Source organism: Lethenteron reissneri, chromosome 41 (genome assembly GCF_015708825.2).
Source record: "Lethenteron reissneri isolate LAM-NWPU_2019-01 chromosome 41, ASM1570882v1, whole genome shotgun sequence".
NCBI classification, from domain to species: domain Eukaryota; kingdom Metazoa; phylum Chordata; class Hyperoartia; order Petromyzontiformes; family Petromyzontidae; genus Lethenteron; species Lethenteron reissneri.
In genome coordinates this window covers 12584237-12609465 of record NC_083819.1, presented here as the reverse complement: position 1 = coordinate 12609465, position 25229 = coordinate 12584237, and the positions used below count along the sequence as shown (strand labels likewise).

Genomic DNA, 25229 nt, shown 5'->3' with positions numbered 1-25229 from the left:
TGACCCTGACTCCTCCCTTCCGGATCGTCAGATCCGGCCTTCTCATACTGCCCTGCTGGCTCCACCTCCATTCACCTCGCTTCCCATTGGAGCCGAGGTGAACGGCGGCCCCTCTCACACGCCCCCCCATACCGGGCTCCGCCCCCAATACCTTGGGTCGTGTGATTGGGCCAGAGTCCAGCAGCAACCCCATTTACGCTCGCATTACATAAGTAGTGGTGGTGGTGCTTTTTGTGCCGTGTCTTGAGTGGCTCTGTACGTTTACATTGGCATTAAGTGAGGATGACATTTTTTTTCACCGACTGATAAAGTGGGGAGGAGCGGTGGCACAGATATTACGCACTTGTAGTCTGAACCAGGATGCCAGAGTTCGAATTCCGGCCATGGCTATCATGAGTGGCGAGCAATTACTGAATCATTCCCGAGTTCCGCACTTTTACCATTCATCCACTGACTTGCGTGGCAAAGTGCGGCCAACATCCTCCACCACCGGCACTGCCCTGGAAGATCTTCGTCCAGCAAGTGCCTTGACCAAGGGCCGTGCGCTATCATTGTTATGTATACAACGGCACAGTAGCAATAGTGAAAGTTGATGGGGCCGAACTCTGGGCTGCATGCTTTATGGTTCAGTTCCTCTAAAGGCACACTTTTGTGATAGCAGCCTGGACAAATTGTGGCTTGTGAACTGGAGCGTTGTTGTGAAGGAGGAACTCCACACTCGTAAAAAACAAATGGCGGCCGAGCTGGTAGCTGGAGCCAGAATGGACTGAAACTTTGTAGACATTAAGAGCAGATGTTTTGCAACCTGCTTATCTACATAGCTTTCCCACTGCTCCTTGCTTGGGTAGATGATGGCTTTCATGTAATTCCCACATGATCTAAAATTCTAATCTGTGAATTTGTGTCCAATTGCAATAACTTTGGATTTTTCCTCTGATCCCTGGATAATGTTTTACTTTTTGTTGATGTTTATGGTAATTTATGTAGATACCAAAACCTTTGTACATTCGTTTCCCCCAACACCATTTGTAAAATAATAATAATAATGTTGTAAAGTGGAACTTACCAGTTATCATTCGTGGAACACCTGACTTGGAAAGGGAAATGGTCAAGATGGTATCCTGATAGGACCTCCCTTTATCCACCAGTGGATTGACAAAGGGCTGTAAGTTTACTTATTAAAACAATCTTGATAATCATATGGGAACCTTCATCATAAGGTGACTACCATCACGTGTAAACAGTCTGGCCTTAGGCTGACAAAGAATGGCCATAACTTGTATTTAGCATCAGCCCTGAGCTCTCATTCACCTCCCTTGTAATCTGATCTCTGCAGTCCCCCCTACCTATTTCTGACCAACATCTCCTGTGTCTGCCACTTGTCCCATCTACTCCCTTGACCCATGCACATGCCTTTGTCATCTCTTGACTCCCCAAATATCTCACCCCAAACTCCAAATTGAGAAGACCGGACCTCTTACCTACTACAGATGTGGCGGCATCGCCACAATCCCCAGGTCCCTCCTAGTTGTCATTCATCTTTAATAAAAAAACTTTCTTAAATATCCTCAAAGGAATGTTCCTGCCTACATCTCAGTCTACTCCCCTCCATCTGCCCTTTGCTCCAGCAATCAAAGCCTTTAGCCAATCTTTACTCAGAGGGAGGTTGTTCCTTCTCTGCTGCTTCCATTGTCTGGAATTTCCTCCCACTGGCCCTCCGCATTTCTGACTCCCTGCCTCTTTTCAAGTTTTGGCTGAAGACCTTCCTCTCTGCTTTGCTCTCTGAAATATCTTCAGGCACACGTGAATGTAACAATGATATGCAATAATTTTTTGTTGGTGCACGTGTCCTGTTATTTTGAAAAGCAGGCACTAAAATGCAACATAGTTTTGTCCAAGTATTGTTACGGCTGATTGAGATAAATCAGTATTCATAGTGTCAACTGTAGAGGGGCGCAAATTGTTCGTTCGGTGTAAGTGTAACCTTTATTTCGTTTCCACTTTAATAAAATGTTTCCTGTATATATGTGCTCTGTCATATATTCCAAGTTGATATAACGACACAACTAAATGCAACAGCACTTGCTGTGTTGTATGATATAAAAACCTGCTTTTGATGTTGGATCTATGTTTTTCAAGTGTTCATTTGCTTTTTGAAAGGGAGCAGTGAAATTCCGTGTCCACTATAATAAATAATCATGCAGTAGCCGCAGCAGCAGTGGCTTGGGCTATTTGCAGTCCCTGTTGTGCGTGCCCAGACAAAATTACACCGCTGTGCTCACCTAATCCCAAGTGCAGGTATCTACTCCAGCTGAAGTATGGTAGTCTTGCGGACAGCTGGGTTGTGTCCCTCTCATTAGCAATATGTGATAAGACCATGTGCAAGAAATGATTTTGCCTTGATTAAACTAGGGTTTGTTCTTTTAAAGGCAAACAAGCGTGAACCATGTGCCCATGTCTACAGATAAAGGATGTCTTGAAGTTGTGATAAGGCAGAACCTGAGAGGATTTCAGGCAAAGGCTTGCCAGGCATTGTTGGGTTGCTGGCTTGTATGAGCGGTTGCCTTGCTGTTGAATTGTTCCAAAGAGAAAAATGCTTTGCGCTCTGTCCGGGAATGGAAGAACACACTTGGTTTAATTGGAGAACGATAATGTAAATTTAAAACACTCGTCTCATGAAGAAGACTGGCAAGGTTTGCTAAAATGCACATTCATGCTGTCCCGCAGTGTTGAACATTGCTATTAATAGCATTACCTCACTGCACACACAACACTCACACCACCTTCTCTGAAATTATTAGCATTATATTATTCGTAAGCTTTTCTAATAAAAAAAATCCAAATGATGACCAATTCTCTTGTGTATTTCTTAGTTACCTCTGTGCAATACCCATCCTGGTATTGCTTGATATCTTCATTTCAGGAGGCCGAACTGATGAAATTTGAGAGGAATGCTAATTCCTTTGCAGTTACTTCTCGTGAATTTGTATTTATCGAGTGAACGGGTTTGCAAGTAAACCCTGACTTGCGATGAATGCAGTTCGTGGTTTTACACGGCCACAGATGATTGTGGTTCTGCGCAATACAGAATAAAAATATTTATTTGCACTTGAGCAATCCAATTAGCTATAAAGCTCTTTTCCACAGACGTCTAGCCACTATGACAGCGAAAGCACTCGGTCGCCTCTCCTCCTCTCCTCGTGGCCATTGTGCAGGCTCCCCGTTGGCTGCAAGCCACTAGGTTCCCATGGCCATGGAGGCCGGAGCAGACGCAGCACCCGGGGGCGGCCCACCGGCCCTCGCCAGCCCCCTGCAGCTCCAGCACCTGGAGCGCTGTCTGCGCCTGGAGCCCTTTCTGCACCAGGTGTCGGCAGTGCTCAACCGCACTTTCCCCGTCAGGTGAGGAAACACGCTCTCTCACAGGGGGGCGTCGAACTTCAAAATAGCTCGCCTGACGCCCAAAGCGGCAATTTAACCACCATATTCTTGGCTCTCGGTAAAGTCACGTAGATAGGTTAAAAGAAAATAACAAAAATAACTAAAAACTACGACGTTTCGATCGCAACACAAGCGGTCGTAGTTTTTGGTTAATTTTTGTTATTTTCTTTGAACCTATCTACGTGACTTTACCGAAAGACCCAAGAATATGAATTCTTGCAGTCACGAAAGCTTTAAGTCAAAATTTAACCACTGTTCGCTCATGGCAGGTGTGATGCTTAAAAGTGTACCAGTAATCGTGCTCCATCTGCTAACTGAGCTATTCAGTGCAATGTGTTTCACGTGTGAGGGGGTGAAGTGAGAAATAAATAGTTTGAAGGTGCATGAACACCTTGGAGATGCTGTTTTTGAGGTAGACACTGCAAGGGGATGTTCATGTTAATTCGAATAATGTGTGCAGCACGGTTAAGCGGGTAAGCCAGAAGGTGTGTGGCTCTTGTTAGTCATAAGCTTTGCCGGTGTACGAGCTTTGTGCAAGTTGGTGTGTGCAAAACCTTATCAGTGCTTGTATGGGTAATTAATCGGAGCTAAAATATCGCTGCTGATTGCGCAAACATTTGTTTAGATCTCTATTCGGTGCTTTGTAAGAACATGGGGTGTTTGTTCTTGTGCTGTCTTCATTTTTTTTTCAATTCGGGTAGTCCCCCGACTTACGAACGGGTTTGGTTCCTAAGACCTGTTCGTGTCGAACAGATCACAAGTTGGAACATAATTAATGTACTGTATTTAAATGCCCATACAGTCAGTGTTATAACACGTGTTACGGTTCAACAAAAAAGGGAAGCTTTGTTAAACTCATAAATAATAAATATTGCATAGTCAATAAACGTAATATTAAGTAACATGAAAAGAAAAAAAAAATCAGTTTTTTTCCCACTTACATTGAGTCCTGATGCTTGGCTTGCTTTTCGGGTTGGTAGCACAGCGCATTAACCATTGCACTTCCGTTCCCCACACAAACACACGGGGGCGAGCGCACGTATGCACACACGCGCGCACAGATACGCACACTCACTTTCACACACGCACACTCAGTCTCTCACACACACTCAATTTCACACACGTGCGCGCTCACACAAACACAGCGGGATGATGAGACTCGTTACATCACGCGGACGATCGCTTCGCTGAACAAAATAGTTCTGCTGTTGGGTTCACAAGTGCGAGCTGGTGTTCGCACATTGTACGGTTAATATTTTATGGACGCTCATTCGAAAGCGCGGTTGTTTGTAAGTCGGGCGTTCGTAACTTGGAGACTTTCTGTGTTCAAATTTAGGATGACCTGCTTACGATCCTACATGTGGCCCTGTTATATGATAAAGCTCAATGAAGTGAAATGTTGGAGATTGGCCAATTGCAACCAAGTCGCATGAAGTTATTTCTACTTTTCTGGTTGTTAAGTTATAACATATTTACTCTACATAATTGTCCATTTTTAACCAGGTGATAACTCGTTAATATGATTGTCTCCTTTAGAAGACATTTTCTACTTTCTTGCTCTGTGCATGTTTATTTCTTGCCTCGTTCTTTTTACAATCTGCAGTGTTTGAATCCAAAGGCTCAGGTATCTTATGTTTAAGGTGACTTATTTTAATGGACATTTTTTTCCATTTGAGCCATGTGCTTTTTCAGAATTGTGGAGCTTGATGGGTTTTGTTTGAGAAGATCTAGTTTGGTTTCCATAGCTGTTGTCATCACTATTGCCAACGTGTGATGAACACTTTGCACGCTTGAGACTCATAATAGCCTGTAATGATCTGAAATGTATACTGCATTACTGTACATTGCGTAATCTTTAAAATGCACCTCACTAATTGGGTAGTTCCACAAGCAAGATAACGAATTAAACTATAAAATAAACTATTTTTATTGTACCAGGTAAGTCAACTTGGTCACAAATGATAGCTCATTGAAGTAGTTTGTGGATATTTATAGCAGCTAAATACTCAAAATTCATGTTTCGAAATGTGAAGGGAAAAACCAGAGGACCCGGTGAAAAATCCACGCAACCATGGGGAGATAATACAAACTCCAAATATATAGGCGTCAGGGTTGGGATCAAACCCACGACCTCCTGTATACCGGGCGAGGCAGTTAACATCTTGCCAGCATGGGTCTTACATTACGTTACGGCATGGAGGCCATTCCAGATGAATGATAATAGAAGAGAAATTGATTAAAATATGGGAAAATAAGGCAGATACTTTTTTGAGTAGAGACGGTGGGAAATGGAGCGTAGGGAAATTGGGTCACAGAGGTGAGTGAATTCAGCCACAACGTGTTTTGAAAATTGACAGATTTTGTCATTGACACACAGGTGAACCCCAAGGTGCTTTCGTGGCTCAAGGATTGCTATGATGTTCCCTTGTTGGGGAGTCTGAGAGAGGGGAGCCTTGCAATTTAGACAGTGGTGGCTGACACTCAGTAGGATGAGTTCCTCTCCTGCTTGTGGATTTGAGTCTGGGTCTGTGCAATCCAAATTATATCAATTACCTCCTTAACAAATGTTGAACATTTTTTAGGGAGTGTTTTTCAGAATAGGTTATTTATAATCCACATCTATATACTTTGCAACATTGCCATTTAGTTATGACAGTGCACGGTAGTTTATTTTCATGAATAATGTCATAGGATCTATAAAGCCAAGCGTTCAATAGCTAATTTGTTTGGTGATTCCTCAGTCTAAATATACCTGAATAACAATTGAATGAAACTTTTTAAATATCCATTGATCATTTATAATATAAGGTAATAACATTGTTGAATTATTCTACAATGCATCAACAGCTTTATAAACATTCTTGATAAACCTGGATATCGGGAGTGACACTTTTGCCGGTTTTGTACCGATGATGCGGCTCAAGTTCCTGTGCGCTTGACTTTAAAATCTATCTCACTATAAGAGGGTGGACGTCGTGCTAACACCCCTCCCTTCCCCCCCACTGTGTGTGTGGGTTTGTGCATGCATGTGTTTGGCAGTGATGATGACAGCAATGAGAGTGGCGAAGACTCAAAGGCGGGGCTTGCGGAGCGCCTGCTGCACATCAAGCGGGAGGCAAGTCCCGAGGCTGAGGATGCACGACCGTCCATCAGGATCACAGGTGCCCCTTCCTCGGTCCGCCCTCCAGCAGTATTCGGTGTTGGTGGGGCCCTCGGCTGCGCGATCTGGCGGAGGGAGAAGAGGCGTTGGCGAGGTGTAGGGGCCTCGTTGGCTTTGGCTGTGATGACATCATTCTTTGACAAAGCTTGGGTGCCTCCTGGTGGCTCGACGTGTTTATATGAATCTCACGTCGTAGCTCGGGTGGAACGATGATGGGACCTTGCTGGGGTATCGCTGGGGTCTCCCTGGGGTCCAATTGGAATCCAGCTGGGCCCAGTCCAGTTCAACCAAATGGGGCTGGCCCTTCCCGTGTGCCTACTACCTTATGCCTTCCATTTCTATGTTCCCTCTTTACTTTAAACGCACGTACCTCTTGCTAGTAAAGCAACACTTTTCAGTGAAAGAGCAAGGCTGTGATGATGATCAGTGATGTTAGTTGCCAGCTAAGATGTGCAGCATGTATTGCAAGGGGTGTGCTCAGCACTAAGGATTGGCCTGGTTCGGCCATCATAGGTCTGCTTACAAAGTCAGACAAACTGGGTCACAGCACCAGCACTGCATGAGTTACAGGTGAGGTTCAAGATCTCAGCAACCGTGATAATTTACGACGTCAAGGTACCATTGCATCACATTGGTTTTTCACATCAATTGATTCAAGTGCAAGTCTGAGGGCACTTTTTCTGGATGAGCATTTAACAAACCGCTGCATTGAGCCATGCACACAAACTGAAAGGGTAAAATAATAATAGGGTTTTTCCCCTTTTTTCTGGCATCAAAACTGAAACCTTTTTACAATGATTAATGTCTGCATTAACCACAATACTTGCAGTCAAAATGCAAACAAAAAACATACTATAATAATATATGCATTGTCCTTGAAACTGATTGGTCCACACCAAGGGACGGCTTTCTTTTGAGCCTCGACCTAATTGGTGCTCGACCAGAGGAAGCCAAAAGGCGTACAGCTCAAAGACAATGCACTATCAAAGTAATGAGGGCTCGGGGTCAGCATCTACATCATTAGACCTCATTTGCCAGTACCAGTGCATTTCACCAGAGGACATCGGCACTTTACGAAACATCCTACAATTAAAAGAGTGCTTGATTTTTTTTTAATGTGCAGGTCCGCTCGACTGCACAGTTATTTTCTCCTTGGCTTATTCAAGACACATAGACTCAATAAAGCCGTTGTGCGATCCTCCATGCTCGTAATCACAGTCGCTAAACCTCGTCCTTTTTTAACATAATTTGAAGCACAGTGCTACCGCTCTCCCAGAGTTCCAGTTCCACTGCTTAGAAACTCACTCCTACAGGAGTGTTACGCGTTAAGCGAGACACACCTGTACCTGTCTTCACCAACAGGAGCCATTTTTACATTGATGTCATCAATGTACCTCGAGGAAAAAATGCACATGAGTCTAATTATATGGTTTAGGGTGGCAGGGTGGCACAGTGGTAACACTTGCGCCTCGCGGCAACAAGGGTCTGGGTTTGATTCTCGACTTGGGCGCCTTTCCCTGTGGATTTTGTATGTTATCTCCCTGTTCTGCATGGGGTTTCATCTGGGTTCTCTGGCTTCCTCTCATAGCTGAAAACAACACACAATGTAACTGGTATTGGCCTAAACATCCCAATACAAAAAAATAGCGAGAAATTACCAAACTGGGATTACACAAAGCAACATCACCCCCTACTGCAAAAACTTGGCAGGACTCTCCTTAATATGTTTTCTGAAGGCTTGGTGCGGCTTTCCTTGATAAACAAGCGAAATATCTAACGATATCACACAACGTCTTATAGCATGCACCTTCCGGCAGTGGTTGCACGACGACGCAAGACTTTACCAATTACTCCGGTTAATGTGCCGATGATGACGTTGCGTCGGTTGCCGTGTGTGAAGCCGTTTGCTGTGGCGGGTGGAATGAAAGGGCGGGTGCTGTTTGTTTGCGCGTCAGGGAGCATGGCTCGCCGAGCAGCTGCCTTGAAAGTGGAGGAGGCCGGGGCCTTGACGCGGCTCGGCTGCATCAAGCAGGAGGAGGAGGGCGGCGACCGCCACGGCAAGAGGGTGGCGGACAAGTTCCACTACGCACAGCCGGCCAATGGCTTCCTGTCAGCAGGTAGGGAGTCCTCACCACGTTCCTAGTTGACGTTTCATTAATTGAGAAATACCAATTTGTAACGCGCACACAATGAACTTTGAAAGGACATTCAGCAGTGTGGGAGAACACATTCAAAAAATTGAAAAGTATTCTCATTCTGGCGCAAGGTTGATGCCGACACCGAAGTGTGCAGTAAGAGAAGAGGTAGTGAATTCCAGGCGGCCGGAGTGGTATCAGAGAATCGATATTTTCCATGTCTGCTTCGAGAGAGACTCCGAGGTTGTCAATTAGAAGTTGCGAGATGGGACTCGCGATGAGACTGGGAGTTGCATTTGCCGGTTCACCCTAAATTTGTGCGCTTTGTAACAGGACAGCGAATTTGTACAGGAAGCGTTAAACTGGAAGCCAGTAAATTTGAGAAGCCTAAGGAATAGATGCAGGGGTTGTGGCCTAAACCAGCTCGTGCTTGTCATCGCAAGGATTTCTCTGGCTTGCTACAGCGGAATGTGTTTCTCTTGACAGAACTGAAGGCTGAGAAGGCGCAATTGTACAACTTCAGTAAGCTGAAGAAAAGTCGGAAATGGATGAAGGTATTTTTTACCAGACCCTCATTGGTCATGGTTATGTTCCTAAAACAAATTAATTAATTACTCGGGGGAATTCAAAACAGAATCTACGGTGTTTATACTGCCTTGTGGTATATTATATATTTATTTTAAAAAAGTATTGAATGTAATATTGTACAACTAGCCATGTGGCTCAGCATTAGAAAGTGCGGCTTGCAATCAGAAGGTTGCAAGTTCAAATCCTGGTCAGAGGTCGACTACAGCTTATCCATTCCTCTGAAGTCACTAAATGACGACCACTTTATGGAAAATTAAACCGCGGTTATCTTATTTAGAGACTCGCCCCCACCATAAGAATGTGGAATTACCACCACTGGCTGGGGCTGTAACAGGTGATGAGCACCGCCTCAATACTTGTTGAAGCAGGATCTCACTTTTAATGGTACATGTAGATAAATGCAGCACTGGTATATTACATAGAGCTGAATCTTTGGCTTTTGGCTTGGAAGTGAAACTTATTTCTTGTTCAATATTTACAATTTTGGTCGACAACAAGGCATTTGTGTGTGGTGTGTAACAATGCTCAGGAATACAAATGCGTCCATGAAATTCTTGTGGTGCATTGCATTCATGGCAAGTAACTAGCACCTGGAATGCCCCTACCGAGAGACCATTTACAGTGGTAATTAACATTATACTCAAGCTGACACTACACCACCTCATATCTGTCTATCCACATGAAAGTTAAAGTATTATTTGCACATCATATCGGCCACACAGCCTGCTCGTAGTGTATTTTCGGCAGCGTTGGTTTAATACAAGCAAACGCTGGACTTAATTTGACATTCAGTGTCTCATCAGCAGAGTCGAGCATGCTTAAAGCAATGCTCGTGAACTGCCAATTGTTTATAGGCAATGACTCATGAACAGCAGCCTGATTGCCACCAGCTGAACAAGCAGAAATAACGAACGTTGAAACGTTTGTATTTTTAAGAAACATGGCAAATACATACCTTATAATGGGTCCTCAGTACTAAAAATCAGCGCTACCATGTCACGTGGCATACCTGCTCCTGTTGAGCATGTACTTAGGGTGCTTTTCAGGATACGTTTTAAATTGTGTGATTTTCGGCTGATAGTTTCCTCCTCCAATAAAAAGCGGTTTGTGACGATGCCCCGGCTGTGGTGTGCACGGCGCGTGCCCTCAGAGTATTCTCCTGAGCGACTCCTCTGAGTCGGAGAACGACGGGGAGGAGGCCGCCTTCTCCCTCACGCAGGAGGAGCTGCACGACATGCTGCGCCTCCACAAGTTCAGGAAGCTCCACCAGAGCCGCTTCCGCTCGCACAAGGAGGTACGCTGCACGCCACGTGCCTAAGCAGCAGCAGCCGTGTGGACACCGCCGCTGCAACCCACAGGGGGAGCCCCAGACTTACCGAGTCACCTGTACTGGCAGCACACCTCGCTTTTGATTGGGCTGCAGTGGCACTGGAGCGTTGACTCAGCAAACTGGCACATTGGCGTGGGTGCTGACTTAAGGCCGAGATAAAATAGGGACATTTTAGGAATATTGTTGCCGGCAACTGTCACCAGCAACGCAGTAACCATAATCGCCTATGGCAACTTGGTAGGCAATGGCATAGACTGAGTGTTTTATTTAGCCAATAAAAGCAGACTTTGTTGAAAAGTGTGTTTGCTTAATAGTGATTGCTTCAAATTTTTCAAAGTAAAAATGTCTGCAAATTACTGAATAGGGATTAGAGTTGTCCCTCGGTTAACAGTGACATCAGTTAATGGTTTTTCGATTAACATTTCGCCTCCCATAGGACCCCTTGGTTTCGACTAACGTAAAAATTTAGATTAACGGTATGTTGCCATTATGCATGCGGGTGCCAGTTTTGCCCTCAGACAATCAGCGATGCCCATTTATGATCGTATAACCCTCCATTGGCTTTGTTTACATTACGTTTTCTGTTTTGGCAGTGGAAATTGCTGTCTTGTAAACTCATGTAATTAATTCCTATATTGGATTAACAGTTATTTCAGTTAACAGTAGTTTTCGTGAAACAGATAAAAAACGTTAACCAAGGGACACTACTGTATACATAGAAATCATCACCCCCTTACAGGCTTACAAATGCCCCACTTGCAAATGAGACTTATCCTGATCTCTGGAGTGCTCACCTGGTTTCGCAAAATAAGCATTAAACTTGGTCTGCAGGCTGCCAATGAATCTTCGGCAATGGCTCACTGGCCCGTCGTGGCCCATTACACCATCATGCCACACCATAATCCTATACGATCGCATCACACATTTGTCTCCAGATCCCACTCAAAATCAGTCTGCCACTGTTTTTCAAACGAAGAACGCTTGAGTGACCTATGCGATCTGATTGGGAGCTGCATTGGCGTTCCCCACTAGAGGGAGCCTCGTTTAAATTGTTTCAGTTATTGGGAAATGCTGCGGCAACCTGGCGTGGTGTGCAACCAGCAGCGCTGGGGAGATGAAGGCAGCCGGCCTGCGTGGCTCTGCAAATTCAGAAGTGCCTAGGGCCTACAAGAACCTTAATCCGGCCCTGTCCGAGACGTGCAGTGGAAGGCCGACGAGTGGTATTTGCGAGATGGGCGGTGCCGCGGCTGTGCGGTTGACGCTTGCTGTGACGCCCATGTGTGCCGTGTGCAGCTGCAACAGTACCAGTTCTACAGCGCGGGGCTGCTGTCTTCGCTGGACCGCTACCACGAGGCGCACCGCCACTCCTCGGGGCCCAAGCGAAAGCGCCCCAAGGAGGAGCGCAAGCTCAAAGGTGCCTCGCCTTTGTATGTCTGCTCTCACAATGATTATAATACGTTTTTTTACCCAGGGCGGTTTGCAAAGTCTGTGAGGCTCCTTCGGATGAGTCCTGCTGAAGTGTGTTAGGCAGTTGTTTTTGTGAAAGTGTGTAATATGTGGTTCTATTCCACTTTTACCTGAGACACGACGAATGCTACATTCAGTATCATGATCAGAATATTTATCCTGGAGGAATCCGATGAGCTATTAAGCTGTTTTTCACAGATGTCCAGTAGGGGCAGGTCAGAACCTTACAATAACAAACAATACAAAGACACGATAGGAGTGCAAATTATAGGAAAAGGTAAACAAATCACTTAAAATATACAAATAAAACTAAACAATTTTTCATCTTACCAGGTAAACCCACTGAGCTATTAGCCTCTTTTTTTGAAGCGACCTGGTCACAAATGATAGCTCAATGAAGCAGCTTATCATGTGGAAACTTATAGCAGCAAAATAATGTAAATTATTTAAATGCATATTTCTAAACGTGAATGGAAAAACTTCAAATATACCAGCGGTATGGTCGGGATTTAACTCCCAACCTCCTGCTTGTAAACAGGAGGGCCCTAACATGGGAGGTTCCAATGTACCAGGATGGTTATATATTCTTGGTTTTTTCGGTAAAGTTACGTAGAAGGGAAATAATAAAATAATAATAATATAAAGCAATTAAAATTCTCACGACGTTTCGACTGCAACACAAGCAATCATCATCAGGTGTGAAATCCACAGCAGGAAAATTTGAAAAAAGTGGCGTTTTTTCCTAACGTCAGCATGGTTATAATATTATGGTTTACTCTCCTATCGTGTTGGTGGAATTCTTCTTCGCACCTCCAATTCGTATGGTTGGTTACGTACGGTTAGAAAATTTCAGTGCATTCACGCACATTCTAAAAACACTGCCACCCGCACCCCCACCACGCGCGGCTTCTGTGCCCCCCGTAGCCATGAAGAAGAAAATGAGAAAGCGGCGCCGCGAGGAGCAGCAGCAGCGCGGCTCCCCGGCGCCGTGGGATGGGCGGCCGGTGGCACGCTTCTCCCAGGAGGGCACAGCGACGACATCGTCGCGCCGCAAGCACCTCACTCTGGAGCAGCTGGGCCAGCGGCGGCGCCGCGCGTGGCTCACCGTCGCCAAGAAAGATATTCCCAAAGTGAGAGAACGGCGGTGGTGGCGGCAGTGGCAGCGGTGCACCCAGGGGCTCCGGCTCCAGCTGGCTCGTTGTGATGCGCTGGACCTGTGCTCCGTGTTGCATGTGATTGCCGGTGTCAGATTCGTCCACGTTTTAGATTTAACAAGAGCTCATCAAATATGAATAATCACGAATACAGTTTGTCAAAGCTGTTTTGTGAATGCGCTGTGGATTGATTGAAGTGTCCTGTTTGGGTTTTTTCTTTTCTTCTGCAGGCCGCAAAACAAAAGTCGTCAGCCCATAACAACATTCTCACCAATGCCAAAAAGGTGGGTCGGGATCGTCGCCGTCTCGTTTAGGAAGCCGTGACCTTTTTCCGCATTGCCATGCCAATGGCAGAGCTCTGCACTTAAAGCATATTAAGTTGTATCACTTCCATTATTGCCTGGATTCATAGTGGTGCAATTTAATGTGTTTTTTATTTATTAAATCTGAAGTCTCTTTGCTTGGTAATTGCATATCTACAGTACCCGTGCGATTGACTAAGCCCGGTGCTTAGAGTACATTTTTCCTGTTTCAGCGGATGTATACATATCTTGAGTAATCTGAATTTGGTATCATGACACCAGCCTACAATGTTTTACATTTTTCTCACCAAAACTGCAAAAGTTGTCGCTACCCTGCCCGGACTGAAAATATTTAATTATAATTGGGTATGTTTGATATTCGTGCTATTTTTCTATCGGGAGGCTGTCACGAGTTCAGTCATTTGCAGGTAATTTTCAAATTTGGCAAATTTGCAGCATGACGTCGGCATGCAATGGCCTCCTTTTTTAATGATGTCACGGGACTTTTTAACGTCCACACTGAAGCAGATGGTGTGTAGTGTTTTACGGTTAATACACGGGCACTGCAGTACTAACCAGCAGCGGCATGCATTTAGAAATGTGCGTGTAGAGTATTTAGCTGCTATAAAATTCCATGTGATAAGCCACTTCTTTGAGCTCTTATTTGTGGTCAGATCGCTTTAAAAAAAAGATCTACGTAGCTCAGTGGGCCTTTCGTTTAATCAGGGGCGGCCCGCCGGATTCGAACGGCGAACCAGTGCAACGAGCGGCTAACGCCCGCTTTTGCGGCACCACTTCTCATTGGGGGGGTGTTGTGGGACGACGGCTGATGTCTGCGTGTGGTGGGCGCGAGCAGTTGGCGCACCAGTGCATGCGTGAGGTGCGGCGAGCTGCCATCCAGACACAGAAGAACTGCAAGGAGACGCTACCGCGAGCGCGCCGCCTCACCAAGGAGATGCTGCTCTACTGGAAGCGCTACGAGAAGGTGGAGAAGGAGCACCGACGGCGCGCCCACAAGGAGGCGCTGGAGCAGCGCAAGCTGGACGAGGAGATGAGAGAGGTGACTTCCTGCTCTAATGAACAACGTGGCAGCACTTGTCTCCTGTTAACACCAGTGGTGGGAATTACACATTCCTATGGCCAAGGGACGAGTCCTCTTCATAGGATGACTCAATTTGAAACGATGCATCAAAAGCTAATGCCTACGCTCTTGAGAGGGCAGCACATGATAAATAATGGCCATGATCTGAAGTGTTTGCCTGCTTTAACAGTATATTGTGATGATATAATTCATTGTTAGGGATAAAAATGTTTAGTTTTGATTTTCATGCTACATGATCAATATTTTCCATCCCTGAACACAGCACCTTTGTCAATGAGATGTGTGTAAGCGACTTCCTTAATGGTAGATGCCGTACAGAGTTGAGTATCCCACTGGGAAAATCTTCTACAGGCATGTATTATTTAATTGTTATGCAGTGTAGCAGGGAATTTAACGAAAACCCATGACTCGGTTGTTGTAATACAATTACCTCCGAAGACGGAGGCCAGACTTACATTTGACGTACAGTTGATCATCAGTTATCCGACACGCTATTGTGGCTTCCAACATTATCCGGTGGTCCCGGGCTGAACCGGCAAAATCGCTCCAAAGGCTGTAACCAATCCGGCGACCGGCACCGTGTGCATGACCAAAAAAGTAGCTCGGCTTTATTTTGTTGTCAAATATTATATACAGTACGTATTACCTTACATACAACTTAAACAATGAAAATACTGCATGTATATACATCGCCCCATGCAGAGTTTTCGAGATCGGAGAGGTAAGTACTTTCCAGTAAATACAGTAACTTATTAAGTGGGAAAAGGCATTTTATCTCTAGGTTAATTCATGTCAATTTCACAAACACATGTAAAACACCATGAAGCATGTAACAACAACTAAAATCATAATATCATACAACAATGTGCGTTGTGGCTGAAACGTCGTGAGAATTATTTTATTATGTTTTATTTTTATTATTTCAATTCTACGTGACTTTACCGAAAGAACCAAGAAGATGAATCCCTGCAGTCACGAAAACTTTAAATCGAAACAATGTGCAAAGTTAAGTCATTTTAAATAATGATGTGATTATCCTGCGTTTTGAAAATCCAGCACCGCCTTCCTCCTCCGAACCTGCTGGATAATGAACAATCTTAACGTATTCTGTTGAAAAGTAGCTAAATACAAGGATTGCATTTGAGAGAAGGCATTAGTTGCACCATGGCCGCTGCCATCGCACACGGCCATAATGCGCAACCCGCTCCCGTCCCGCTCCCGTCCTTCCTGTCCCGCTCCCCTCCCACTCCCATCCCGCAGGCCAAGCGCCAGCAGCGGAAGCTAAACTTCCTGATAACGCAGACGGAGCTGTACGCGCACTTCGTTGGCGGGAAGACGGCGATGGACATGGAGCAGGACGAGATCCTGAGGAAGCTGGAGGACTCGACGCCCAGCAGGCCTATCCAGCTGCCAGGGGGCGTCACGCTGGACCCCGCGCGCGACGATTATGGTGAGGATGGCAATGTGCAACGGTTAATGCACAACGTCGACCAACCCTACAGATCCCAGCACACCAATGCCCATCGCTTACCTGCGGCACCCGTAACTGTTCTCTCCCACCAGGGATATCCACTACCCCAACCTCCTACTCATGCTCTATGTACGTATGTTGAACTTCTTTCGCACTTTACGTTGCCAACCGTGTTAACCAGCAGTGCGAAGAAGGGCAAGAAACTGAACACAAAAAGCAGTTCTAAAGAAATTAGTTATCAATCTAGATTTTAAACTGATTAGCTCCAGTGGCTTCCTAATATCGGATGGAAGAGCATTCCAGATGGCCGCAGAAGCGCATTTGAAAGCGTGCGATGCCGTGACCGTCTTTGTTCGATGGCCAGCCAAAAATCCCGAGGCCGGTCTGTCTGCCCCCTGGTTCACCCCTTCCATCTGCGAAGTTAAAAGTCGCAGGCCGGAAAGCTATCAAAGTCCCGTTTCAAAATTCATCACCACGTCAAGGCAGAAACACTTGAAATTATATCAGGCTGCCCTTGCAGGAGCACGAATGGTGCCGGAAACCCAACACTTCTCTTCAGCTCCATAAACGTCTTCCCTACGCCCCCAAAGCCCAGTCGCCCAAACTGCCCTACCGATTAGCGGGTGGCATCAACGGCTTTGGCCATTGTGACATCTTGATCAGCAGGCATGATCAACTTTCCTGCTTTCTTTGTTCCTCCTGTTTCGTGACCCTCTCCCTTGTCACTTGCCATCTTCACTCGACATCCTCCACATCAAGTCAACCGCACATCTCTGCCATTATCTGTAACTTAATAAATATCTTCTTCCATCCTTGATTCTCCGATTAGCATGGTTGGCTACGTAGAGGGCGAAAGAAGTTCTACATACAAACATTAATCCTTTGCCTACTCCATTCATAACCACAGTATTCCCACCGCAGCGTCCTACAGAGTATCAGCCCTTTTCAATTCTTCCATCTCCTCTGCCATTGTTCTTCTGACTCTCAAGATTGCTCATATGTCTTCTACACGTTCTGTTCAGGCTGTTTAAGCAACTGTAGTCACAAGGGGATTTTGTGTTTGCATGTAGTTATTATGTTTTAACTCTTCCCCACATTCTGTAACGTGTACTTTGAACTGTCGGTGGAGGGGTGCGCAGACCACTTGGCTGCTCGGATGTCCGGGCAAATGTTTGTATTGATGGTGCATCTGGCTGCCGCTTGATGTCCTACGATTGTCGTCACAGACAGCGAATTCTACAAGGCTCGGGCTCTACGCAATGCTGAAGAAGCTTTCCAGGCCCATCAGGCCAGGGTAAGGATTCACAAAGCACCGCGATGCAGAGCACGTATTCGAAAAGCCAAAAGCTTTTTGAATATGCCTCCTATGACCTGCCTAGCATCTGCAGAAAACATTCAGTCTCCATATGTTGTGTTTATGAAGTATGAATATCAACGAAAGGGTAATGTTAAGGTGGAAAACTATAACCAGAACATAACAACTGTTCCCTTATTTAGATGCTTATGCATAATTTTACAAATTACAATTTCCACGTGACTGAAATAAATGTACTAATTCCTCATGACCTGTTTTCAATGGGGTAATTGCACATTCCTGTCCACTGACAGTTGTATGTTTGGGAGGCTGAGAGCTTCTTTGTTCGAGGTGAATTTAGTGCAGTGTAGCTTTATATTCTGCTCAGTGAGTGTTCTTTTCATGCAAGTGTGGGGCATTGTTTTTAGCACAGTTTCCGAGCACAGGCCCAAAGGTCTAAAACACCGAGCTTGCGCCTAGCAACAACAATTCAGTGACAGAATAGGTTTTTTACCCTTTTTTCTTGCAACAAAAAAACACCTTTTGCAAGGAATCTTATTTGCATTAACCACAATACTTGTGGTCAGAATGCAAATGAAAAACATACTCTGATAATATGTGCATTTTCTTGGTTCTTTCGGTAAAGTCACGTAGAAGGGAAGTAATAAAATAATAAAAATAAAACATAATAAAACAATTCTCACGACGTTTCGGCCACAACGCAAGCAGCCGTCCTCAGGTGAAAACCAGGTCCGTCGAGGCGACAGAGTCTGAATGAAACAGCACACGAGCTTGGAGCATATATATAAGCTGGGCGCATTGACAAAGGAATTTGCATATCAAAAGGAATTTAGCATATTTATGGGAAATGCAGGAATGTGATTAGTACTGCATATGCATGTGCATTATGCAGGATTAACAGCATCAAAGGGAGCTGCAGTTACTGCTGCTGCTGCAGTTGCTGCTGCTGCAGTTTCTGCTGCTGCTGCAGTTGCTGCTGCTGCTGCAGTTGCTGCTGCTGCTGTTACTGCTGCTGCTGCACTTGCTGCTGCTGCTGCTGCAGTTGCTGCCTTATCCATTTTAATATAACACTATGTATTATTCTACCCACCCTAATGTGTATCACACTGCTATATGTTTACTATACAATTACGACACCATACATTACTCTGCACACTGCACCATGCCAGTGAGTGGGACGCGCGTCCCACTCACTGGCATGGTGCAGTGTGCAGAGTAATGTATGGTGTCGTAATTGTATAGTAAACATATAGCAGTGTGATACACATTAGGGTAGGTAGAATAATACATAGTGTTATATTAAAATGGATAAGGCAGCAACTGCAGCAGCAGCAGCAAGTGCAGCAGCAGCAGTAACAGCAGCAGCAGCAACTGCAGCAGCAGCAGCAACTGCAGCAGCAGCAGCAACTGCAGCAGCAGCAGTAACTGCAGCTCCCTTTGATGCTGTTAATCCTGCATAATGCACATGCATATGCAGTACTAATCACATTCTTGCATTTCCCATAAATATGCTAAATTCCTTTTGATATGCAAATTCCTTTGTCAATGCGCCCAGCTTATATATATGCTCCAAGCTCGTGTGCTGTTTCATTCAGACTCTGTCGCCTCGACGGACCTGGTTTTCACCTGAGGACGGCTGCTTGCGTTGTGGCCGAAACGTCGTGAGAATTGTTTTATTATGTTTTATTTTTATTATTTTATTACTTCCCTTCTACGTGACTTTACCGAAAGAACCAAGAAGATGAATCCCTGCAGTCACGAAAGCTTTAAATCGAAATATGTGCATTGTCTTTGAAACTGATTGGTACACACCAGAGACAGCTTTCTTTTGAGCCTCGTCTCAAACGGTGTTAGACCAGAGGCTCAAAAAAAGTGTCTGGTGTGGACCAATCAGTTTCAAAGACAATGCATATTTTATCAGTTTTTTTTTCTGAATTCTGACCACAAGTATTGTGGTTAATTCAGACATGATTCCTTGCAAAAGGTGTTTTTTTGTTGCCAGAAAAAAGGGGAAAAAACCTATTCTCATTTTGGTACTGTCAGAGGAGGTCCCATGATGAATTCAGTGATAGTTATGGTGAGTGCTTTGTGATTTGCTTATTGTGTAGGAGGAATTGATTCTGAATGACAACGCCTATGATTGCCCCCTGCCCGCTTTTGCTTGTGCAGACGCAGCTCTTTGATGACGAGGCGAGCGAGAGCCGGCTGGCGGCACTGCGCGCGGCCGACGCGTCGGGCACCGGCTTCGGGGAGAGTTACAGCCTCGCGAACCCCTCAATCTTGGCCGGCGAGGACATTCCCCAGCCCTCCTTCTTCTGCGGCAAGCTCAAGGCCTACCAGCTCAAGGGCATGAACTGGCTGGCCAACCTCTACGAGCAGGTATGAGCGGATGGGAGTTTTTTCCGACTGCCCTCGCCGGTTGTGTTGCCCTGCTGCAGTCAGGTATCGAATGAAGGGGGATGGGAACACAGGCTTATTGCTCAGGGGTTTGCTAAATTAATTTGATCTTGTGTGTGACACTAAAAACTGTTTTTATTTTATCAGGTAAAGCCCACTGAGATTTTTAGCTCTTTTTTTATAAGCGAGTTGGTCACAAATAATAACCCAACGAAGTGGCTTATCACGTGGTAATTGATAGCAGCCAAATACTCTAAAAGCATGTTTCTAAATGTGGAGGGAAAAACCGGAGGACCCAAAGAAAAATCCACGCGAGCATGGGGAGACTGCAAACTCCAAATATACAGACATCGGGTTTGGGATCGAACACCGCCTGTATACCAGGCGAGGTAGTTAACATCTCGCAACGGTGTTGCCCCACTTGTTGTTGACAGTGGGTGTCCAATAGTAAGACTAAGTCGATGGCATCAAATCATCGAATATCCAGCAGTGACAATGTACAATATATCAGTGCTGCAAATCGGTCCATTAACTTGCGTCTGTGTGGCACTTATCCTGCAGGGCATCAACGGTATCCTGGCTGATGAGATGGGCCTGGGGAAAACAGTGCAGAGCATCGCGCTGCTCGCACATCTGGCAGAGGTGCGGTCCCTTGTTAACTTCCCTACATTGGCCGCTATGCATTGAATCGACCCGCACATTCCTTTGCATCACGTCACACACAGTTATCCGCACATACCTTTGCATAACATCAAGTGCAGAGTTAGTTTCGTGTTGTTGCGTCTAGCGGGAAGTACCCTGCGTTGCCCGGGGGAAAAATATTTTACAAACTTCTCAAAACTTAAAAACATAACATATACATACACAAATACTAAGCTATTGTGAAAGTCCGGCGTGCGGTTTGTTTGTCCATTTGTCCGTCAACAAAAAAAGTTATAGAAAGTTTGTGGTAAATAGTTGATCTAAAAGGTTTGCGAAAATTGTCGACCCCTCCGCCACCCTCAAAAAAGATTTTTACCCCCACGTAGGCATGCATACCTAAATACCCTACATTCAATAGAGTGAGTAGTATCTAGTGACTCTACAGGAGTACACCATTGGAACCTCATTTGCCAGAAGGAAAAATACGATAATTGTTTTTTTACCCTTTTATCTGGCAACAAAACTGACACCTTTTTTACAAGGAGTCATGTTTGCATAGACCACAATACCTGCAGTCGTAATGCAAACAAACAACATAACTCTGATAATGTATGGTCCACACCCGAGACAGCTTTCCTTAGAGCCTAGTCTCACATGGTGTTGGACCAGATGACGCCACCAAAAGGCGCACAACTCAAAGACAATGCACCATCAGAGTATGAGAGCTCGGGGTAAGAATTTACACCATTGGAACCTCAATGGTTCCAATGTTGCCAGATAAAAGGGTAAAAAACCAATTATCATATTTTTGCTTCTGGCAAATGAGGTTCCAATGGTGTAAATACCAACAGTATCTGCCTGGGTCCACGTGCTGGAAGACTCATAGAATAGATATCTTAGACGAAGGGTTTCTTCCCGGGATGAACAACCCCGGTCCCTCTTGGGACCCGGCTTTTATTATCTGTGGCGTGGCCCTCTCTGCCATTGGCCACGTCCACCTTCCAGAACGCTCTGGAAGGACCTGGGTTCCAATCACGTGACCCCCCCCCTCGGCCCCCTCTTGCGGCCCCTTTGTCAACTTAACCGGTCACGTGTCCTCCCGGGTCAACCAGAGTGCCATGGCCCCACGCGACCTATCCCTTCGGTCGGCACCCACACACCATGTTCTGTAGGGTCAGCACTGCACTTACAGCATGGTGCCATCCAGCGCTATTATTCAACGCACACCGTACCCCTCTAGGACTGGTACTACACCCACAACCTGATGACATCCAGCAATGTCACTACACATGTATACAGAGCACTTTCAGAGAAGGGATAAATGGACGTGTGGTGCTACGAGCAGTAGCAGAGCCATACAGCAGAGGCATGGGGACTGGAGGTTGAGAGGATCGGCAACTTTACTACGTCCGTGCGTTCGTTCTTGTGTGTACTTGTATAAACAGCATTTACCCCAAAAGTCTGTACGGCTATAGGGGAATCTGCCTTTTGCGCACTTGTTCCCCTCTGTAGCCACCAGCATGGCCCCAAGATCTTGAACAGCTTCAAATTTCCTACAATCTGTGCTGTAGATTTCTGGGACCTATCATTGAGAAATTCAGATCAAGGTCACTGGTCCTAGCTGGAATCCTCATTCTCCTGGAACTCTAAGTTAAGCTATCAAGCTGTGACCCTTAGTTATTTCAAATGTCTGGTGATGGGAAGGCAAATATAAGAATGTTATGATAACTGTGATGTTCATTGTACCATGCAAGGTTCCTCAAGCCACGATTCATTAGTGAAGCAGTAATTTCTTCCACTCAAGTGGGCAGAGCAGAGAGATCTGGCTGGTGATTTCGCATGTCCCAAGAAGGCCGTGTCCCAAGTGCAATTTTTGGAAGGGCAGCCATCTCAGCGGTATTGTTCCAACAGGGCCAGATGTTGGACGATTATATTGGACGAAACATGTTCCACCATCTGTCTGTGGTGGGTTCATATGTGTGGGGTCAGAGTGAATCAGCGACCACTTGCGAAAACTGGATTAACATAAGTACAAAGCCTTGTTTTTTCCTGAACGGCTCGCTCACTTAAAAGTGATATTTCTGTGTGTGTGCAGAGAGAAAATATCTGGGGCCCTTTCTTGGTCATTTCCCCTGCCTCTACACTCAACAACTGGCACCAGGAATTTACGCGCTTTACACCCAAGTTCAAGGTAATCTCTTGCATGCCATGCCAACAACTTTCGGAACCTGTTTGTCTTTTTACTGACAGCCATCTTCCCTATATATGTAATTTTTTGTCTGTCTGTGTGTCTGTGGATTCAACTTTCGACGGATTTAACTCACAAAACGTGGGGTTTCTGTTTTAAAAAAGTACCCAGATACCGTGCGATAAGCCCAGTGGTGAGCCAGCGCTATTCGTATTTCACATCCGTCAACTTTAAAGTAGTTAAATTAACAATTTAGTACTATTAATTATATCACTACGCTAAGCGCGCGCCAAAGCGCGCATCTGTGCATGCGTGAGAAAGCTGACCGGTGGTTGCCCCTAGCAACGCGCACACGCGATCGGTGGGGGGAGGGGGGAATTCTCATTCTCGTAAAAAATGCAGAAAAAATACACACAACAACGCTGAGGTAAATTCTTCACAGTGTGACGTTCTCTTCTCCCCCCCCAGCCCAATGTGTACAGTTACTACTATAGAGTCGGTAGATGCTACTACAATAGTCCGTAGATAACTACTATAGAGCGGGCGGGGGGATGGTGGGGGGGGGGGGGTAACGACCCAGCCCCAGCCTGCCAAGGTGCCACCTCGACCGGCTGGGCAATCTCGGCGAGGCCGGGTCTCTGCACAGGACTAGGCCTCACCACTACACTCTGTGAAGTTAGTACTATTATAGAGTTAGTATAGCTACTACTACAACCAGTAAAAATTACTATAGAGTTAGTATAGCTACTACTACAGCCAGTCCACACTGCTATAAAGTTAGTATCGCTACTGCTACAGCCAGTACACACTGCTATAGAGTTAGTATGGCTACTACTACATCCAGTACACACTGCTGTAGAGTTAGTATAGCTACAGCTACAGCCAGTACACACTGCTCTCGAGTTAGTATAGCTACTGCTACAGCCATTACACACTGCTGTCGCCAGTACACGCTGATATAGAGTAAGTATAGCTACTACTACAGCCAGTACACACTGCTATAGAGTTCTTATAGCTACTACTACAGCCAGTAGATACTACTGTAGTGATAGTAGATACTACTACCCCTGCGGGGTATATGGCGGTGCGGGCTATCCCAAAAATATTTTACACGTGTGACATGTCATAACTCGTTTATTTTTTTCATGGTAAGTCTATCCACTTACCTTTGACTAAAGCACTGCTGAATAAACCACTTACACTAAAATTGCACATGTTATCACGTTTGTAATTAAAGTACTGGTGGCTTTAAATGGCAAATATCAATGAAACGACAAGTGGGTGCACTTTGTTTACCGGCGATGGGAGAGCTGGGCAGAGAGAGAGGTGGGGGTTGTGGGGGAGGGAACAGCGTTACCGTAGTGCAGCTATTGTCTGCGCTGTGAGCAATCTAGCAGTGCTAAAACTGTACTTACTTTTTTACCAGTTATGTGTTACTTATTTATTGGATATTTACTTTTGTTACTTATTTACTGTTTTAAGTTCACTGTTTCCGGTTTGTTTTCTTTTTGCACATTATGATTTAAATGTTAACAATTGATAGTGGAATGTATTACAAATGTAAACATCATATTAATATGATGGAATGAAGCTGCGGTAACGACGTTAAAGATATGAATGCATGCGGGGTATTTGGAGGTGCGGGCTATCAGAAATTTGTTTTACACAAAACGCTATTTTTGCGGGTTATATGCGTCTGCGGGTTATATGCGTGTGCGTGCTATATGCGGGAAAATACGGTAGGTACATTTCTAAATATCACTGTCCTGCTCACAAACACCCAAGTTTGAGGGGAAGAATAGCCTTTTTCTGTACTCTTGAGGCATAAACAGCCACGTAACATCACTTACTGCACAGGGACAAACAAATTAATAAACTGAATGCTTATTTCGTCTTCATTCTAACATATTTACACTTGCCCCCTCAGTTACGGGGGGGTGGGGGGGGGGTTGAGCAGTGATGTTATGTTAATTAGGCTTAATTGGTACACATCTTTCGATTTAAAGCTTTCATTACTGCAGGGATTCATCTTCTTGGTTCTTTCGGTAAAGTCACATAGAAGGGAAATAATAAAATAATAAAAATAAAACATAATAAAGAACATTTTATAATGTTTTATGTTTATTATTTTATTATTTCCCTTCTACGTGACTTTACCGAAAGAACCAAGAAGATGGTGCACATCTGCTCATAGTCACAGGTAGGATAAGTTAATTGATTATTCGTTGACTTTCATTCATTTACCGCTTTTTCTTGCGGCTGATTTTTGTACAAAAATAGCGGAACACCATCGTCGTCGCTCTTAATTACTTATCTACGTGCATTTCCCCAATTCCTTGGTACTTCCGCTAAAGTCAAGTAGATAGAAAAATATTCTAGATTTGAAGCTTTTGCGACTGCAAGGATTCATATTCTTAATTTTTTTCGGTAAAGTCACGTAGGTAAAAAATTAAAATTAATGAAAGTAAAAATAGAATTAAAATCACGACGTTTCGGAGGCAACACAAGCTTCCGTCTTCAGGTGGAGCCGTCACAGCACG

At 45.0% G+C, this 25229-nt stretch overlaps 1 protein-coding gene across 2 annotated transcripts in view; it reads left to right on the top strand.

Annotated features, from left to right (window-relative positions):
- The window catches only part of INO80 (INO80 complex ATPase subunit), a 98512-nt gene that overhangs the window by 11080 nt on the left and 62203 nt on the right, over positions 1-25229 (top strand). For both annotated transcript variants that reach the window (XM_061568707.1, XM_061568708.1), the window contains exons 2-15: positions 3216-3399; positions 6478-6599; positions 8554-8715; positions 9220-9287; positions 10472-10615; positions 11945-12065; positions 13043-13248; positions 13503-13556; positions 14431-14634; positions 15937-16126; positions 17374-17441; positions 19632-19841; positions 20421-20501; positions 22597-22692. In XM_061568707.1, coding sequence (XP_061424691.1) covers positions 3248-3399; positions 6478-6599; positions 8554-8715; positions 9220-9287; positions 10472-10615; positions 11945-12065; positions 13043-13248; positions 13503-13556; positions 14431-14634; positions 15937-16126; positions 17374-17441; positions 19632-19841; positions 20421-20501; positions 22597-22692 — 1878 coding nt within the window. In that variant the 5' untranslated portion in view covers positions 3216-3247. The remainder of the gene's footprint in view (positions 1-3215; positions 3400-6477; positions 6600-8553; positions 8716-9219; positions 9288-10471; positions 10616-11944; positions 12066-13042; positions 13249-13502; positions 13557-14430; positions 14635-15936; positions 16127-17373; positions 17442-19631; positions 19842-20420; positions 20502-22596; positions 22693-25229) is intronic.